At 38.3% G+C, this 21,004-nt stretch overlaps 1 protein-coding gene across 2 annotated transcripts in view; it reads right to left on the minus strand.

Annotated features, from left to right (window-relative positions):
- The window catches only part of MEIS2 (Meis homeobox 2), a 173,780-nt gene that overhangs the window by 139,105 nt on the left and 13,671 nt on the right, over positions 1–21,004 (minus strand). For both annotated transcript variants that reach the window (XM_065635126.1, XM_065635127.1), the window contains exon 7: positions 18,361–18,475. In XM_065635126.1, the coding sequence (XP_065491198.1) occupies positions 18,361–18,475 (115 nt within the window). The remainder of the gene's footprint in view (positions 1–18,360; positions 18,476–21,004) is intronic.

Consider the following 21,004-nt stretch of genomic DNA (forward strand, 5'->3'; position numbering starts at 1 on the left):
TTTCATACACTTGGCCATCTTGAATTAATAGGAGTCAATGAAGATACACATTCTTAAAAACTGCTGCAGCTTCATTGGTCTAATCTATGAACTTTAAAGACCTTCATTTTATGAGCTTTCCTCAGGGTAGGTATTTCAATGTTCTAAAAACAGGGTTATGGACTGTTAAGTTAAGCACATGTTCTGCATCAACATTTTAGTTTCAACAGGTTATTTGGTGCCAAGTTTGCCAGTTAGTATCATCAATCCTGAAATATGTGCTTGTTTGTTTTAACAGGTGTTTTGAGAACAGCACAGGACGGGAGAAAAGCACTGCTAATATATTCATTATCTATTCTTAATTCTGAAAATCCCTTTACCCTTCCCCCCAAAACATGACAAAATTTCACCTCCGGTGTTTAAGATGCAAAGAGATGGAGTTGAAAAGGAGTGTAATGAGTATTTCTGTTATTTCACCATTCTGATGATTTGTCCACTCATTTCTATTGTACGTTATTTCCCATCTAGTAATCGCAGACCTGGGTTTACACACGGTATGAACCATCTACTTACAGAAAACTACCTTCTATTGTGCAACTGATGTTAACTGCAGAATAAAAAAAAAAAAAAAAAAAACTTTAGATGATGAAACATAACCAGGGACTTTCACTCGATCTGTTCTTCTGAAGACCATTTGTTAGTGTTTGCATCAGAGGACACACAGGGAGAAGAAATGAAAACCATCTAAAACCAAAACAGGCTTGCCCACATCAGTTGTTCCACACAACCAAAATAATAGCTTGCTCTTAGAAACGAATAGCAGCGAAACATAACAATAAGATTTACAAGCACACACACACATACACTGCTGTCACATTTGTGGGTCAGTTGAGATGGTGCATCACAATTTTCACAAAATCCACATGCATAGATACACACTTCTTGCAGGTGTTATCTCAGACTTGGTCTGCTGAGAAGTGAAGTGAATCCCCGCAGCGACGTTTGAAGGTTTAAAAGCTCAGTTTTTTGTTTCTAAATGCCTATGAAAACATTGCCTATGCTCAGAGGCCTTTTAAAACAAAACCAAAGCTTTTAAAGCTTCAAAAGCGGTCATGGGAATTTGCTCATCAGGAGGGAATCCTAAATGAAGGCCAAGATTCAGTAGATTCCCCTGGACGTGACAAAAGCCATAGCCTGTCTGCAGATCTACTGTTTCTCATAATAGACGTGGGCTGATTCAAGCAAAACCTGACAAACCTTTGCCCATGCCCTACATTTTACAAAACCTACTTCTAAAAGATTTAATCCTCCCCAGTTTTGTCCTACTATTCCCTGCCACACTATATTAAAAACAAACCAACTCCTACTTTTGTCAATACTTAATGTGCCTAAGAGAAAGACCACCCCCCAAAGTCATCAACTTAAGAAAAAAAAGAAGGGTGGAGGGGGAAGCTAAGCTTGGAACTTCTATTGTTATAACCTCAAATACATACAAGAGAGGAAGGAAACCAACTGACAGTTGCTTTTTAATATGAAAGATGATTTACAGAAGAAAATATTCTAATGCTACATTAAAGGCATAAAATACTTTGAAAAACCTTTTTTTTTAAAAAATCAATATTTTCTACCTATGGCAGTCTAACAATGAGGTAAGAAGTTCTTAACAAGTTGTTTAAAGGACTGTTACAAAAAGGCAGCAAGAAAGTAACATTTGGGTAGATCAAGGCTGCCGAGTCAGTTATTTAAAACATAAGCCTGGTGTAAACGAAGTCTTTCTTCTGAAAGTGTGAGATATAGATTTCACTCATTTTTAAGGTGAAGCACACAAGTAAAAAATCTACGGTTTCACCTGAATTTAATGGTAACATTCCTGCCCACCATGTAACTAACATTCTCCCTTTTCTTTTGGATGCAATAATCTCGTTTTGTTCATTCAAGTTACACTGCACTCCCATGAAATAGGACAGAGAACTCAAAATCAGCATGGAGAACGCATAAGAGTATAGAGCATTATATGGTTTTGTGTGTTCTGACGCAATAACCTTCTCAAATGATCTAAAATAAAATGAATCATGCTATAGCAAACAGCTGTTTGATGGAAGATTGGAATAGAAGACGAACACATGGATCCTCCACTGGACATCTGGCCATGCGTGGATGTATCCTGCTCATTACAGCCACAGTTTGAAGTAGGACCCGTATGTCCAAGAGTACTACAGTGGCAAGCAAAACATGTCCAAGTGAATTGTTCTAGGGTTTGCCTCTGCTGGAGAGTGCTCTTTGCATGGTTTACAAATTATGTGTTACACAAGTTCTCAGTCTCTTCAGAACACCTGAACCTTACAAGGACATTCTCAAAGGAAGCACGTAAAATGTTTATATGTGAATAAATAAGGAAAAAAACAAAACAAAACACACACACACATCCCTATTAATAACACAAGCAACTCCCCTGAGCTCATGTAGAGCAGTCATAGAAAATAACATGAAAAACAAACTCAAATCTATATTCTCTGGCTATACGAAGAAAAGCTTAGAGATAAGAATTTTTTGCTGCACAGGCACAACAAGATTGAATCAATTCTGCTTTCAAATATATAAACTGTGCTCCCATCAACTGCCACTGAAGTCAGAATTTGACCTATTGTGTACTTTACATTCACATCAATGAAGTTGGTAAGAATGCAGAAAATTGCTTTAGAAAGATGTAAAATTCTTTACTAGTTCTAAAATAAAAGGACATCTTATTTCTTTTAAACAAACCAGACTGATAGCCATTTGGAAGAGCTTAAAAGAGGGTTGATTGGCATACAGTAAACCTGAAGTCTGACAGTGTGGACTTCTAGCTAAAATGACATTCTCTTTGGTGGTCCTAGGACTGCAGGATTAGTTTACAAGAAAGCAGAGAGAGGTTTGAAACCAAACCCTGAATGTCACTGATGAATTACCAGATTAGAAAGGCCTGACTATACGAAACATATTCCTGCCCAAATTCAGATTCAGAAAACAAACAACAAATAAAGGGGCAAATCTGTAGTTAAGCCTGAGCTATAGAGTAATAGAATGAATGAAAGATCTTTAAAAAAACCCAAAGAAACAAACAAAAAAAAAAAACCCACACAACAACAACAGAAAAGCCCTTCTTTCATAAAACCTTGCTCATAGACAGAATTTTATGCCAAACTACGCTCGAAGCTGGGAACGTGAACTGCTAATAAGATCTAACTCAGGGAAATAATTAAGATAACCTATTCACTGCTAAATGAAAGTGTTTCGTCTATCAGTGCAGTTATACACTACAGAAGATTTTCTGGAAATGAATAAGGTAGGATGAATTTCATTATTCTGAGACAGAAAAAAAAATAAAGAACAAAATGGAGACATACACAGTGGTTAGCTATTAACTACGTATAACTCAAGTCACTAAAGAAAGTTTGTGAACTTTAGGGAAGTTCATATGTCGTATCTTAAAAGTGAAAGAAAACAGTAAAAACCTACGAGTAATCCAAATCTAAGGAACTTTTTACACTAATACGATAGTCTTTGTTATGTCTTTTTTGACTGGAAAACTGCATTCTTAATTCTCCCTTTGATAAAATAAGAGTATTGCAGTCATTTTTAACTTTTTAAATCCTTGCATGTGAAAAGGACAGAAAACTCAAAATTGTAAGTCATCAGAGATGCTAGCACAGATCTGCCTACCCCATTGCCCTGAAATTAAAGATATCTATATGCATTAAGCATTTTGGTAACCTCTAAATCAAAATTTAATTTTGTAATACTTTAAACTTAGGGAAACTGCCATTTTACACCAAATGGATAAAATATTGCTGACGAAAAAATAAGACTATTAAAACAAAGCATGAATTAAGTCTAATCTAGAAAGATATGTCTAAATTTGCCACCAAAAGAAAAAGGTATGAACGAGGAATTTCTTCTTACTCGAATATACTTTTACATGGTGACAGATGTTCTGTACAAAATGTATTAAGTATCTGACTACACAAAATGAATCTTGAGTGCATGGACTCAGAAGCACATGAAATCTAATCAAATGTCTAATAAGTTAAAACAAACAAAACTTACCAGCTTTCTTTTTAAGAAAAATATTTGTAGCTTGGGAGTACAATGAAAGTGTCAATTGAAAACAAATCCTACAAAGGGCGAGGTGATCAATATTAACCCTGCTGGGGGCCTCTTTATTTCAATAATAGGACACGCAATACACAGAGTTAAGCAATGTATAAGTCTTTGCCAAACTGAAGCCCTACTTTGTTTATCGTAGGCATTTCTGAAAATGGAAGGTCTACGCTGATGGGCACATAGGATCTTTTCATCCTTTGCCATCTCTTGCCTAAAACTATTTACCATCTTCTTAATGCTAATTATTACATTAAAATCTTCAACAAGTGCATAATTGTAATTTGGACTTCTCTTTAACGCTGAGAAATAAAAATCAAAGGCAGTAATGAATCAATAATAAAAAGGTGACAGCCTTTTGACTGTAGAGAAGACATGGGGCTTTAATAATTTTCTGAAAGCACTGGATTGACAGTAAAAGTTACACTCCTTGGATTTTACAAGTTCTATGGACTCAGTATTTTTCATCCAAAACAGCTTTCTTTACAATCTGATAGCACAGAAATATGAAAAAAAAAAAACCTTGATATAAAAATTGTCACTCTCCCTTTTTACTTTTCACAATAAATTTATCGATATAAAACACTGGAAGACCAAAATAGTCCTTGGGCACGAGGTGGCTGCACAGCATACCTTCTTGTTTTAAACAACTGAATTATGTACCCAGTGGAATGGGAGTCCATGAACAACAAGTAATGTAATCAAGTCAAAATTCTTGTTGTCTCAGTGAAGCACTTGGGAGCACTGTTTGAGCACCAGGACCTCAGCGTGCTGGGTACTGTACAAACAAAGCAGAAGGACAATCCCTCTCCCTTTTTTTTTACTGGCAGAAGCCCAATGTAGCTCCATTGATTTCAGATGTATTAGCAAGGAAGGGCCTGATCCAAAGCTCACTGAAGTCAACCAAAGTCTTTCTGTTGATTTAACAGGCTTTGGATTAGTCCCTAAATAAGAACAGATTTTGGCTCAGCTAAAGGATTTCACTTAAGCCCTCTGCTTGTTCAAGCATCTAGTAGGAGCTAAGAGAACACTGCAGTCCTACTGAGTAGGAGGCTGTGTTCATCCTGAACTATCGCCTTTAACAGATGTACAAGGTCAGGAGTCCCACAACATAGACAACCGTCAGTAAGTGGTAAATCTGAGGTGGGAGGAATTAGGAAGGAAGCTCCAAGCTGAAAAATTCTGATTTGTGCTATTTAAGCAATGTTCCATCCTCTTTAGGCAGGAGTGTAAAATTAGACAAAGACTTCATGTGAATTTCTGAATTTTACGCTCATAAATTATTTAAAACCTTAGCACCAAGCCCTGCAATAAAATTATATGCAGGTATTTGTCACATTCACTCCTGCTGGACTCTGTGCAAACAGGGGCTGCCTGAAATCTAGGTTTGACCAACTTATAGCTGCATGTGGAGAAGCCCAAGGAAAGTTTAAACAAATGTAATTGCTTAAACGAGTATAGCCACAATAAGCTGGTGGGCATAAAGCAAAGTTGTAAGGAACAGAGCAGTCTTTACTTATTTAAGAATTAAATGCCAGGGTTGTCAAAAAATTTCATGGTACAAATTACATCTTAATAGAGATTTTGCTGAATTCCCCTCTCTCACTTTTATGGCTGCTCCACCAATCCTTGTCAGTTATAGCAAATGCTCTGTTTACACAAGAAAGTAGAAGACTCCCATCCCAGCCTGTGCATGAGGAATGTATAGCACCAAGGGTGTACAAAAGTAACCATCCATGAAATAATTTGAGCTCTTTCCACAAGTTAGGCAGCCGGCAGTTCAGGACAGCACTCGGTGCAAGTTTGAGCATCTGGAGTTAGCAACAGGCTTCAGCCTCAGAGCAGCTGGGCAGTCAGTGGAGCGGAGGAAACCACTTTGTCTTGCTCTTCCCTGTGCCCGCTGCCCTGGGTGTAGGTAGGAATAGGGGCACTGGGGCCATCCTGCCAACTCTGCCACCAGATGACTTCCCTGTCTTCGCTCTTTATGTTGGGGTAAAAACAGCTTTAAAAATAACCTAAACACAGCCAGACTTTGAGGCTGTCACTTATAAGCCACCCAGATGTAACAGTAGAAAATGAAGAACCATTTACTTCCTCCAACTCCACATACACCTGCACATGAGGTAAATGACTATATTGAGTACAATCGAAAAGTGAACTCCTTAATGTTGAGATTACTGCATGAGTTTATTCTCTCCAACAGATTTGAAAAAGTGTTAGTATTTCAAAAAAGTGAACCAAACAAAGCACAAATTTATTTTTCTCTAAAGCTCACTTTAACATTTGAAAACCACCAGAGGAAAAACGTGTTTCAAAATTTTCCTGTGCAAATAAAGCAAGCTGGTGTTTATTATTATTTGTCCTCTAAAATGTAAGACATGATGAAATTTCATTCAGAAACATTAGGAAGTATTAGACCTTTACAGCTATCCTATGTGTCTTAATGGCAGTAGTTTATATGGGAATTGTCAAAAAAAAAAAAAAAAGTGGGTTTTTTTGGTGTGGTTTTGTTTGTTTGAGGTTTTTGGTGTTTGTTTTTGTTTGTTTGTGGGGTTTTTTGGTTGTTGTTGGGTTGGTTGGTTTTGGTGGTGTTTGTTTGTTTTTTCTTTGTTGTTAAGATAGGATAATCATGCTTTACTTTCATTTATTTTGATGTGTTTGACCCAAACTTTGCATATCTGAAAGCAGCAGTGCCTGTTATTGCTACTGGTTCCATGCAAGAAGGATTAGGATCTTATGTGGATAGTGTTTTCCTCCACTTTCCTCTGAGAAGGAAGAGCTGCTTTTAACTGATCCCCATCCCCTTCCTTCAAACCTTCTCCGGACAGTCCGCCACTGACTCAAACAAAAGACAGATCTTCCACAAATACTGTAGCCATGACCAAGACAACTAGTTGGTGCATTTTAAAATGTTATTCTAAGTTCCGTAGAAACCCAAGTTACTAAATCTAGATTGTTTATTAAGAGTAAAAGCTATAATGAACAACAGTGAAATAGTTACACAAAACACCATAAATTCTCCCTCCTTCCTGAAAAATAGATATGCTCTATTTCATAGTTAACAAAAACCTCTAAATGTGAAGCAGACTATTCATGATATTGCTGCCAGTTCTGATGCCCTAAGCCTTCCTCCTCAGCCACCACTGTGTACATGCTGAAAATTCTTAGGCAACAGAGCAGGGGTCATGCTAGATCTTCTAATGCCAAGATGAGAAAAATGGATGTCTGTGTTTAACAGTCAGAACTACCAATGTGCAAGGTGACTAAGCATCACAACCTGTTCTACAGCCCTAGAGTACTAAGGAAATCCTAGAGGAAAAAAAAAAAAAAGCATTGCACAATCTTGTTCTAAGCCAACATTACCCTTGGATCCCCAAGACCTAAATATGAACACAGAATCAAGTTTTCCTTGGTCTACATTTACTATGTATGTCAAGGGGGAGAGAAAAAACACAAAACAAACAAACACTGAACAAGGAATACACATATATAGTGATACAATAATTTTTAAACATTGGAAACCATCACTTCAGACTTCTCATTTTTATGCAAATATCATTAAAGAACTGGTGATGTGATCCATGTCATCTTTTACTGCTCACTTCATAAGTCTTATTAATTAAAAACAATACGAAGTTAAAGATCAAGGCTATTTCATTCACTCTTTTTCACCTTTGTTGAAAAAAGAGGAAGTGTTAAAAAAAGCAGTTCAGCTTACAAATACAACATATCCGGTGCTTCTTTAATGAAATTCAGGGAGGCCAATGCAAGAATGCACTTGAATTGTCTATATAGTCCTGCATTCCTGTAATATCAGTGCAGTCCACTGACAGAAGACCATTTCATAACATTCATGCAACATCTAAGTACTCTCGTGCCCACTGTACAGATGGGGAAGAACACACGTCAGAGAGGTCATGTAACAAGGTCCTATTGGATTGAGTTCTGCAGTTCATTACTCCTGGGTAGACAGCCATATCCTTACCTCATGGCAACAAACTCAGGAGCTGCAGGCAGGCCACCAGAATAACAGATGTCTTCCCAGTGACCACACTTGTTATTTGGATCATGCCTGCACCTAACGGGTTAGTTAAGGTGGCCATCACTGTTTCCTGGTATCATCCTACTCTTATGACTATTCTGCTTTTTTGTAGTTCCTGTAACACCAGAAAGCTGCAACTCTAAGTTTCTACATGTGTTTTCATATGTATGTTTTTATTGCTGTAAACACGTTGCAGTATTAATTTACATCTTCTACTGCATGCAGAAAGACTTATGCAAGGCAGTAGAAACCCCTGGTTAAAATGATATCCTAAATTTATAGGCACTCATCTGATTTTAAAAATTCTCGGCTTATTAAGACTTACATGTAGATGGCTTGATTTTTTTAGTGAATGAAAATCCTGCCTGAGTGATACAAAAGTTAAGTGAAGAAAGGAGAAGGTAGAAAAAAGGAGAAATTACTCACTTCAGCCTATAGAAAGCTTCCTGCAACCTCGGCTCCAACTTTAACCTCTAGTACTAGTTAAAATAATCATACAACAAGTTTGAAAAAGAATATATTTAGACATCAGACCTGGCATTATTAGTACCCTGTGACCTGTTACTTAAATGAGAAGTAACTTTATAAATTAAAAGCCATTGCTTTTCAGTAATTCAAAACCAGATTGGTTTGAAAATTCAAAACTACAAACAAATGTGTCAATTCACCTTAAGACCCATCTAAAGACAGCTGTCAAATTTCCTTCACCTGTCCTACTTCCAGAGATATAAAAGCTGCTCAGAAGCTGGAGCAATCATGGAGAGGTTAGCACTCCTCTTCAGAGGCAAATAAAGACAATAAGACAAAAGGCTTGCATATTACAATGTGTAGTGCCATAATGCAGTGTTTGATGCTATAGAGGGCCTTCAACAAGTCCTGCACAGCCAAAAATCAATTGAAAATCAGCATGATAACAGAGCATGAGTTGCCCTGTAATAGCCTGAAGCCCCCCAAGGCTATGTGGGTCCCTTTCATCTGCCAGGCTGCACTGGCGCTGGGGGAGCCCGGCCTCCCCTCCCCGAGCGCTCTGGACACGTCTGTGCCTTTTACCTACCGCCTCTACCTTGCGCAGTAAGGAGAGCTGACAGCCTCAGTGGATCTTTTAAGCTTTCAAAAGTGGAATCTGATTTTTCTTGGCATAGGTTGAGAGGCTTTACATTGCATCTCGTTGTTTTGTTTTTGTTTTTTTTTTTTTAAATAAATTTCTCCTCTAAGTAAACCTACTGATTTTGGACTGTAAACACCCTCAGCATGAAGAGCCCCCCAATCCTACAGCTGAATACACAGAGGTGATTCCTCTGTTGCGTTTAACAAAGTACAACTCAAGAAGTAAAAAGGGAAAGAAACACTGTTCAATTCCGTGCAAATCGTTATGCATGCAAAGTGGGCCTACAAATATTTCACTCATATGGTAAGTTTAGTTTCAATATTTCTTTAATTACTTTCCAACAATGTCTGGTTTCTGTTGAATTTACCCTACTACTTAGCATTTGGTGCAACCCCAAAAAGATAAGATACATATGTCCCCTATTCGCAGTCTTGGCATTTTTACCTGAACTCAGGCATTGAAGTGATTGGTTTGAAAAATTACCTTGCTGATTAGCTGGGCTTTCTGGTAAATATATAGCATTAATCCTTAAATTCTGCATATAACATAAGGTATACAAATGTTCTGTCTGACTCAACAGCAACATATCACGGCTTAAGGAGGACATGTACGCTGATCTCTGTGAGAGCAGAAAGAGCTAATTGGGAGTTAGATTCAGTGTGATTATCAGCTTGTTTATGATAAGGGAGTACTCCTCTGAATAGCACTGTAAATTCATCCCTGATTGTGGTGTTAAACCACAGCTCATTTCCCCCTCTCTTTTTTTTTTTTTTTTTGTTTGGTTAGAAGGGGCTTTAAACTATTTTCAGCAGATGATAGTGTCATGCTTTGATTTTCTTCTGTCTTAAAAAATAAATCAGCCACATGAGCCCAATGTCAAATTTCACTTTCTAATAGGAGAAAGGCACATTTTAAGTGTTTACTATAAGAACACATTTGGGTAATTTTTCCCCATGTCATTATGAACATTAGACTGACCCAATTAATACGAAATGTTTCTATGCTGCTGGAACAGACCGTGTTACAGAAAGAGCCATTTGCACAACCTGTTCATGATTATGGGCCATAAGGACACAAAGATGGCATAGACATTTGTGGACCATCTGAATTCTTACAGGAGAAGGGGAAAGAGGAAAAAAAAAAAAATTATGTTAGCTGACTGTTGTGGGTCATGTTTTTTAATCCAGAGTATTGGACATGTAACACAGCAACAAGAGCTGATCATTTTGTTTAATCACCTTTTGGATCTTTGCCAGATGGTCTCTATTGAGAGCGCTGCAAACAGAGAGAGATGAACTGCGTCTAACATGCCACTAGAGCTTTCCCGTAAATGTCTGAGAACTGAATCCAACAAGAATTTAGTCTCAGAGCAGAAAGGGATACATTTAAAAACTATGTGCATTAACTATACTTCTCCCCATAGAATCCTCACTTGGCATGAATAATTTACCCTCTCTTATGCTAATGGGATCATGAAAGTATCCCTGTGTCTTTAGTGCAGCTATTCTCAGCTTTCAGTAATTACCCCACCCAGCGAAAATAACATGGCTTCTGCAGCCGCGCGGCCTACCAGTACCTGGCAATTAGAAAGATCATGGCTGACACAGGAGAGGGCCAGGGATGGACACACAAGCTCCAGCAGCCTGAGGAGCAGTTGGAAAAATTAAAAGCCTTCCACTGTGAACATTTCCTTGGCTGCTTGGGATCAACACGGAGTGAGCAGCTCCTGCAAGGGCATTTTTATTTTTAGTTTTTAAACAATGGTATAGAGGATTCTAATGTACTGTCTGGGCACCCAAATATTAAGAAAAAGCAATATTCCTTGGTCATCAACAGTTAGAAGAAAGTTTGTGGGTTTTTTTAAATTAGTGCCACCTTGTTAAACAAGAGTGAGAGAATTTAAAAGTCGATTAATGAGCGTCCTTCAGTATCTGACAATTTTATCAGCTACACAGAGGAAAATTCTGTAGTATATCCTTAACAAAAAGTTTTTTAAAACCCATTACAAAGAACCAGGCTTTGACCCCTGTCCATAGCACTCCGTGCTAGGTAGTTCACTATGTAAAAATTATCAGGCTAAAACATCTGGGAAAGAAAGCTATGAAACAGCAGGGAACGTGGCTGGTTTATTGTTTATCTTTTGTTTATGAGGCAGTATTCAAGTTTAATTACTACTCTAAATTAAACTCTAACAGGCATCAGGAGACATCCCTTTACACGACTAAGTTAAAAAAAAAAAAAAAAACACCAAGATTCCAACACTAGATTTTTCAAATAAGTTGGCATATATAGGAAGATATTAGTCAGTCTGTAACACAGGAAGACATTTACGTGCTTGCTACTGTATGTTTGAATGTGTTGCATTATGAAATCATTAATATTGTAACAAACATACAATTATAATTTAACAAACAGGATGTTACCTAACATTTGGAGGCAAATCAGGTTAGGCTCAGTAGGATCAGAGAGAGAAAAAAATGGCCTAAAGGGGAATCCTACCTTTTTCATTTTGAAATACAAATATACAAATATATACATGGCACATGTACACATATTTAAAAACACCCAGGAACAAGAAGTCAGAGGCAAACCTCCCAAGAGTAACAATCTCTTAAGTAAAATTTTTTAGATATCTTCTCTGAACATTCACCTACAAAAGGGAGGAAAGAGTTCACTATGTTTACCATAACAGTAAGTGACCAGTTTTAGATGAACTTAGCTGTAGGAAAAAATAAAAGTTGAAAGCAACTAGCAAAAGATCATTCCAGATGGCATCTGTCATATTGTATTTAGGGTTATTTTAAAGAGATTACTGCCACTATGAAAACATTCCATTGACAGAGTTTTCCTAGGCTGCACTTGAAACCCCAGCACAACATACTTCAAATACAGAAGTAAATGTTTGCCAAAGCATATATAGAATTTTATCTATATTTAAAAATAAAAATCTGCATGGAGTAAAAGCTACGAATGAGGTGAGAATCTTAAATACAAGTATAATATTTTAAATGCTGCCCCCTGCCCCCATTCTTAACTTTAATTTAAGAAAAGGTGAGGAATCTGCAGATGCCACCAGCCTGATTATTAGAAAACTGTATAGTGAACCTTCGCTTCACTATGAAATTTTAATGCTACTTATTGAATAGTGGGTAGGGACATAAATATTCCCTGACTCCAGCAATGAAACAAAAACTGCAAAAAGATGTATTTGTTCATGCAGTAGACAGAAAGAAAAGAAAGGATGGGGGATACTAAAATGTGACTATATTTAGCTAAGCTGGTTCTGGCATCATTATGGTTAATGTGCATGTGGTGTGCAGTGTGAGCTCAGCAGTTACTGGGCCAACTGTCTCAGTATTTCTGGGAATTCTGCCTATTCACAGTGCAGGGATTGTTCAATTGCTGCAAAATGTACAAAATGAATTTTACAAAAATGAATTGTAAGGAAGGCCCCATTACAACGATTTTACAGCAAAGATGTCAACATCAATTTTTCTTTCATGCATAGCTAATGATTAAAACAGCATATTCCATTTGCCTAAGACAATTTATTTCATATTGGCACATCAAAATATTGAAATACAAAGTTATCTTTACTCTACCCTTATTATTCATTGCTGCTGAACCCACACCATTGTTCAAACCATGAAAAAATAAAGCAAACTTGGCAAGAGACACTTAAAACAAAGGCTCATCAATATTCTCCAATTTGTCAACATCTCAATTACAGCAATGGAAAAAATGTAAATTTCATGTGCTTTGAACACTAAGGGGTCTATTCTTCTGTCAGTGCACATGCGTAACTCCCATCACCATTAATGGAAATTACTCATACATATCAACACAAGGATGGGCCCCTCAAACTTGAAAGGAAAAGATGAATTAATAAGGGCTACTCTCTTCCTGTATCTTCTTAGCTGAAAAAAGTCATTGTTCTTTAAGAGTTTTTCATACTTCATACAGTTCACCTTTATGAGAGCTGTGGCTTCTGAAATAATGCATCTCCAGTGAAGCATTATTTATTAGCAAGTTTGATTTTTCACAGTCTGGATGTTTAAGCCTTTCTATTAGGAATTTCCTTTCTTACAAAAGACGACTCTCTTCCAATAAAACCATACCCTATAGCTTTATAGGTAAAAATACAAAGGAATAAAAATATGTTCTGAGTCCTTATGATGAACATGCATACTAGCCTCAGCAGGCTTACCTATACATACAGCACTAGGAAAAAGAAGTTTTAGTATTATCTTTTGGATATTAAACTGCCAAAGACTTTGCATGAATGTATTATTATAATCAACACATCACTCTCCTTTTTCTGAGTTTAGTTCAAAGCTTTATGCAGTTTCAGCATGGTTTTGATAATAAGACAGGACTTTGGGCATTATCAACTAGATTTGTAAACAAATTTGATTTGTATACCACCATTATTACAAGTTGGTATATAATGAATAAGAAATAGACTACCTAATTTTTCCAACACGCATAAACCCAGAGATGTAACCTGGCATGAACATGTAATCTTAGCTAATATCTTAGTTGACTTTGCCCCAAACCAGATGATGGGTGTTTGCCACAGAGTTATTATGGACAAATTTGTGGAACAAGCATCAAGTTGTCACAGAAGTGTTTCAAAACTACTTTAAGATATTGCCCTAGATGGTAGCCTCAGATATGATTTATAAAAGAGCAGATCTTCATTCAGCAGAAGTAGTTCCATTGGAGGAAAAACAAAACAAACAAAACCCCAAACAAACAAAAAAAACCAAACAACAACAAAAAACACCACACCACACCCCCCCACCACAACCACCAAACCAGAAAAAAAAACAAACCCCACACAGATGAACTACTCACATGGGTAAGGCAAAGTGGATGTGCTACCCATTTATTATTTTTAGTGTTCTATAACCTAGAAGAAGTTTCTAATCTCTGGCTTCTCACTTACAGTCAAGTTTATCACCCCAGGCCTAATCCTAAAAAGATGCTGAACATCCTGAAAAGTCCTGAAGAAATACAGCCTCCATCTGACTTGGCTGGATCAGGCCCTTTGAGTGGCTGCACTAAGAATATGACAAATCAGGTATACAATCCTGGGATCATAAATATGAAACTGAAACTATTCCCTGGTGCTTTCCTGTAGACCACATGTTTTTAAACCTTAAAAAGATTTATTTCCCACTTTTCATGCATAATCTGCCATATTCATTATTTGAAATATCCCATAAAGAGATTAAATAGGAATTAAAGTCTGGAAGCATCATATCCATCACTGTAGTACAAACGGAAGCTGAATTCTAGAAGTCATTTAGCCTTGTATGTGAAGGCAGTGGCCTTTTTCACTTTGTTTCATGAAGAATAAGGAAAACATAATGCCCCAGAAGACTTTCAGAAGTGCTTTTTCCCCTCCAAATATAAGGGTGGATGATAAAGCTACACACACCTTTTAATCTTCTGCTTAGGGTTTTTACACATATATTCCCTGGCAAAAACCCCAGGGTCTTCTCTCTCCCCTCCCCGTCTCTCAGCCCCTTTCCTGCCATCTCCCTTGCTATAACTCAGCTAACCCAACAGAACCAGTCAGTTTTAAATTTCAGTTGGGACCCCAGTGACCTGTTAATGAATCTACAGAGAGGAGAAAAACTCACAGTGTTGAGTTATGCCTGGTGTTGCTAGCTGACTTGGAGTCAGAAATGCTTGAAGCGTTAACGTAATTGCAAGAATGTGAAAAATGAAGCGTTGGGCTCCTGAGCAAAGCGAAAGGTCAAAGCAAGCCCTACACAAAACAAGTTTCTGGAAGATGGCCTCATTAGACCATTAAATCAGCTTCTTCTTTTTCTCCTTTGTAAGATGTTTAGAGTGTTTTATTTTTATTATTGGATATATTTAACTCTTTCTCTTTCCAGGACAGGGGGAAAGTTGATCAGACCTACTGCACAATTGCTAATCTCTGAAATAGTATTACATGGCATTGATCTGCATTTGTGGATCTGAACTGGGGTAAAGTCAATAAATGCTTGGTAGATCACAGGTCACTAGTAGTTTGGTTTGCTAGATGATCAATATGTTGTATAGCTTAGTTTTCTGTTGAACAAGTGAGGTGACATGTTAAGAACAACATAGACACTCACCACTAATAAAATTAGGATAATCTTTCAACATTTACTGCCTGAAGGCCCTTTCCTTGACTCTTTCAATGCCAGCACGTTTCTAATAACACCAAACATTGACTAGATTAACCCTTTTGATGCCAAAGGGCAGTCAGGCTGTTGTGGAGAGACTGCCTTCCATAAACAAAGTACCTACACCTTTCTTGTTTGGTTCTAACTTTAAGAATGATGGATGGATTATTCTATATAATAAACAGATCTACCTCATGCAGAGAAAGTCTGCAAAAATAACGTCATCACTCACCCAGCTCCTTTCCAAAACCCTCTCCTGCCCCAGTCAAAAAATTTTTAAAAAATAAATAAATAAATCACAAGCTGCACATCATAGACTTAAGGCAAAAGCAAAGATCCCTGGAAAGAGTGTTCCAAAGATCCAGAAATCCAGAAGAAACTGACTTTAGTTTGAATCAATCTCTGCTGCCACCAGATACCAGTGAAGGAGGCACAAGTTGCTAATATAACCCAAAACTCTCCAATGAGCTCCCATTTCCAATAAATCCTTTGGGGCAAGTGGAATATTTGAAGCAGAATTTGTGAAAGGTCTTGACAAAACTGCAGGGAAATGAAGTTTACCCAAATAAGTAACTGCACGAGAATATCTCAAGAGGGCATCTACCCATCGTGGCATTGCCTGGGATCAACTCGCTGCCAGTTCAGGTGTTATAAAGTAAAACCTGCCCCCCTCAAGGAAGCATAAGGAAAATTCAATACAGACCTCCCTCTATTTAGTCTTTCCCAGGGTTGAGAGGAGGAGAGCAATCCAAAGCTGTCTCCAATGGGAATTTTGCTGGTGCTGTAGGATCATGCATCTTTCAGCTGCCAGCAGCTGAGTGGAATGCTGATTTGCCACTGGACGACTGCTTCCCTTTAAAAGGCCCAACTAAGCACAAAGGGAAGCATACGAGCAATGTTTTACCCTGCTAGATCGGGCAGAACTAGTGACCAATTTGGCCCATCAGTGGTTGCTCCCCTTCTGCAGAAATGAGTGTAACAGAGTTGTTTAAATCAGATGTATTACCAGAAACCTCAGGCTCCAATAAGAAGTTGGTGTAGTTACCATCAACTACTTTTTCTTATGCTTAACAATATTTCCTCAAGCACCCCGAGTTATGTGACAAGGGTTTGGAGCCTAGTGAAATGCAAGATCCCTGGATGTCGATACAAGGGATCATTTTACATCAAGCATGGCTCGATGAAGAAACTCTAATTTCTAAGGGGTTGCTGGGACAGAGCGGAGATACAGGTAGAGGGAATTTCTTACCTGGGGTGGAATAAACACACTGTGGCAGATGACTCAGAAAAATCACTTTTAAATATGCAAATGATCATCTGCTACACCGAGCATCTTAGCCACAATATACAACGTAAACATTTGATGAACAGTAAAGTCTTTGGCCAGCTAATACACAACACCGATTTGCTGCTTAGCAGTCAAGCTCTCCCTTTCCTCAGCTGCTGAAGCTGCAACAGTTCACAGCGGGCCTCGTACAGCTCTAGTCCAACCACCCAGAAAATATCCCGCGTGACTCATGTTGCCGTTGGATCACACCCTGTGCCATGGCTGCTTCCTATCAGCAGTAAGGTTTCAAACGTACAAACAATTCATATAAACAGGAGACAAGCCCAAACCACTCTACCAGAAACAAACTTCACAAGTTCCTAGAAACGCAACACATACGACACCAGGTCAAGACAGACGAGGTGATCTAGCTCTGTGCCAAGCAGCAGGGCATGTGAGAGACATGAAATCACATCTCTGCTCCATCCCCTAAGCGCGGCAAATGTCACGGTGGGAAGCGGCCCGCAGAGAGAGGCTGGTCACGGCACTCTAGCCCGGAAGGCTGCTCGCCTCCCCAGTTTTGGAATCCCGCATGGCCAGTTGGAACACAGACCTGTGGGTTGGCTCTGTTGGGTGTGTAACCCCCACGTGAGGGAAACACTGTGGCAAAATGCTGCAGACACGCAAGATGTGGGAAGCGTATCATAAACCCTTATAAAGGTAATGTCTCACTAGCTGAAGCTTATCATGTTTATGAAGAAAAACAAGAATGGAGCCCACTTTAAACTTTGTTCTTTAAAAAAAGAAAATCAATTCTGAATCAAGATCCAGAGTGACAGTAGAACATCTTTATCCAAATTTTAACACTGGAGGCTTGAGTCTTATACCTTCTGGAGTCACTTACACCTCTCTAATGAGCAAGTGTAAAACACTATCATATCAGAATGACAGCCTTTGTCACTCACTCAGCATGGATGCTGATGACCACACACAAGGTCCAATACAGTAGGAAATAAAACAAAAAACCCTGAAATAATAATCAAACCTCCTGAACTCTGGAGGAGGCTTCACTGTACAGATCCAGTAGAGGTTTTGCAGTTCAGGTACATCTCTATTTACTGTTCTGAATTCAGATTTTCAGAAGCCAAAACAAGTCTGTACAAGCAAATATTCCAAGAAACATTTTTCTATCCAGGTTGGGTTTTGCTTCTACTTTATATAATTTAGCAGCTTCATAACTTCATATAGGAGTCTCTTCCCCAGCTAAAACTACAAGTTAAACTCTCAGTCTATAACCCAGCTCAGACAACTGCATCACAGCTGGAGAGTATGTCTGTCATTCTGTTTACTTACATCACACAAAAATAAACTGTAGATAACCAAATTTGTAAAGGAATTGGCAGAACTAATCAATTGTTATTACAAAGCTTGTTTGAAGATTAGATATTTCGCTTTGAAATAATAATAAAATGCAGCTAAGTGGGTTAGGAAAAGGAAATGCCGTCTCCCTAAGTTACAGCTGATTATACTGCAAGTCTGCCACTCCATGTTTACTCTAAGGCAGATGTACTGATATAATAAAAAAAGCTGGAGTTATTTTAGTCATGCCTACTTTGCGGAGGGAAAAAGTTTGACCTTTTACCTTGCTCGCTGCTGTTGTCTCCGCTCTGGGAAGCGTGGCCCCCACTGGAGGGCCCCGGTGTGCCTGCCGAGTGCGTTGAGGTTGCATCATCGTGGTCTCTCCAAGATGAAGGATTCTGGTGTCAGAGTGCCAAGGAATTTTTTCCACAGTTCCCATTCCAATAGCAAATGAAGAACAGAAAGAAAACCGGGAGAAGAGGGGAGGAGGGGGGGAAAAGTATACACATTAGCATTTGTGAAGCGTGCCAAACACCGATACTGTTTGCACAGTGTAATAATTCTTCAGCAAAGACAAGCAGAGGAGGTACAAAGATATACTTGGTAAAATAAAGGACAGATTTTTTTCTTTTTTAAACTTTCCAAAGAGTTGTCTGGATTTAATTGTTCGAATAGTACTGCAGAAGAATATTTCAGGCAAGGAAAAAAAAAAATCTTTAAGTTTCTTCATGAGCTCTACAAGGGGACAGGGTCAAGAGCATCTACCTGCACAGTTTATGATACTAGGTGTTCACAGGACAGCAGGACAGTTGGTATGCAAACCATCTCCCCACACTTTGTTTTTCCAGAATGACAAGGGATGGAAGGGGAGAAGAAGAGGAGGGAAACTGTTTCATGAGGTAGAAGAGAACGTGTATGGGAGAGGAGCATGTTATGTCCTCACACCCTACCCTCTCTCTCACCCATCTGAATGCTGGAAAAACTTCAAGCAAATGCAAAGTTGTGAGGGGAAAAGTAAGCTTTCTCTTGAAAGATGTTATATGCCAGAAAAGATGCTTCCTCACTCCCCACCATCACCTTGATATGACACATTTCAGAAGACTTTCTAGATGTATCACTCTAACAGTTCGCTTACAAGTATTGTCAAGAATAACCACCAGGTGATTATATAAAATAGCACGTATAGTGATTTTTATGTAATTCTTTCTACATTATTATGCATAAAATATGACAAAAGGCAACACAGAAGACAGACATATAAAGTTTGCAAAACCGGGCTGAGACCTCAACTACTGTAGTCACATAATTTATGTGAGCTTTCTAATTTATTGAGTATTGGCTTTCCCAGAGTGAGAAGCTGCTATTTAAAAGGATCAGTGAGGAAAACTTAATGTTATAGTTTAGTGCTACTTTGTTGAGTGTATTCGCCTCCTGTCCTCCTCCCCTTTCCTGATCATTCCCAATACCCTGCTGTTGCTTAAAGGAAAACAGGAATTCTACTGTACAGGAAGAGCTTTATCAGCACCACATGAAGGCAGGCAAGAGATGGAATTTCCTCTGGCAGAAAAGGAGAGCAAGAACACATGAAACAGATCAGCCTAGGGGCTGGACCTACATTACTTGTCACCTGTATGTGACAACTTGAATCAAGTGCATTATAATAATTCAATGACAAAACAAACAAAAAATCCTCAGCAAATAAATAAGTAAGTAAGTAAATAAAAATCACTTCTTAGGTTTGATTGTGTTTTAAATCTGCATTGTGAAATAACACCTGACTATTAAAGTATACAAGGAGATTGTGAAAGCAAGAAACAAGTTTGGATAAATTCTTTGAGCAGGACTGATTCTGACCTCATCTACCCCAACGTGTGGTAGGAATAAGTTGAACAAAATCAACTGATTTACCCATTGTAAAATTCAGTGTAAGTGTGATTGGAATCAGGTCCCAAAATATATATTGAAACATCTCAAAGTAATCTCCTAGCACTGATTAGTACCACATGCTCTACAGCAACACAAACTAGAGCTGCCAAATAACGGCTTGCTACAATACCCAGTAACATAAATCTAATGGGCCTGACCCAGATCACAGCAGAGACAAATGGAAGAGCACATGACTTCAAAAGGTTCCCCGTAAAGCCCTAGGTGACCAAAGGGTAAGAAGGATCCAAACCTCCTTCACCTTACACAGACACACATGTGTACCCACGTACATGGTTCTATGGCAGGAAAACATCAGTAAAATCAGAACACAGGCCAGGATCTGAAATTTGCCCAATGTATCAGCACAACAGACAGCATTACAGCACAAAACCACCACCCCCTCCAGCACCTAGAAGACTGATCTACTTTTCCTCACAGAGCTGCAACAGGAGAAAAAACAAACAAAACCCCCCACATATTTTATATTAATTGAAGTGGCTGTATTATTTAGGTCTCAGAAATCACTATTAATACCATAACCCTGACACACACACACACTTTCATTTAAAACAAAACGAAAAGGTTACCAGCATTCTACAGAGTCAGTTGGAAAGAAGCACAAAAAGAAAGATGAGAAGTCTTGAAAGTTCAAGCAACCCAGATATTAAAAAAAAAAGTTTGAAAATAAGGTTTAGCAAAAAGTTCAGATGAAAACAAAATGCAAAAACTGAGCAAGTCTCTTTACAGCCTGGATTAAAACACAGTTGTGCCTATGAGCTTCTCTTTTTATCTCTGAGTTAGGAAGCCACTCAAATAGCTTCAAGCTGAAGGCAAACAGCAGACAGGAGCTCTTCAGCCCTCTGCAGCCTCTTAGCGTCAGCTGTTTGCCGGATGGTAATCAGATAAAGAGCTAGAAGAAATACATGAAAAAGGAAAGAAACAATAGCATAGCATGAGTTCAGCCCTCCAACATTGGGCTGGAACCTTCTTTTAGAAAATGT

This window comes from Caloenas nicobarica, chromosome 5 (genome assembly GCF_036013445.1).
Source record: "Caloenas nicobarica isolate bCalNic1 chromosome 5, bCalNic1.hap1, whole genome shotgun sequence".
Classification (NCBI taxonomy): Eukaryota; Metazoa; Chordata; class Aves; order Columbiformes; family Columbidae; genus Caloenas; species Caloenas nicobarica.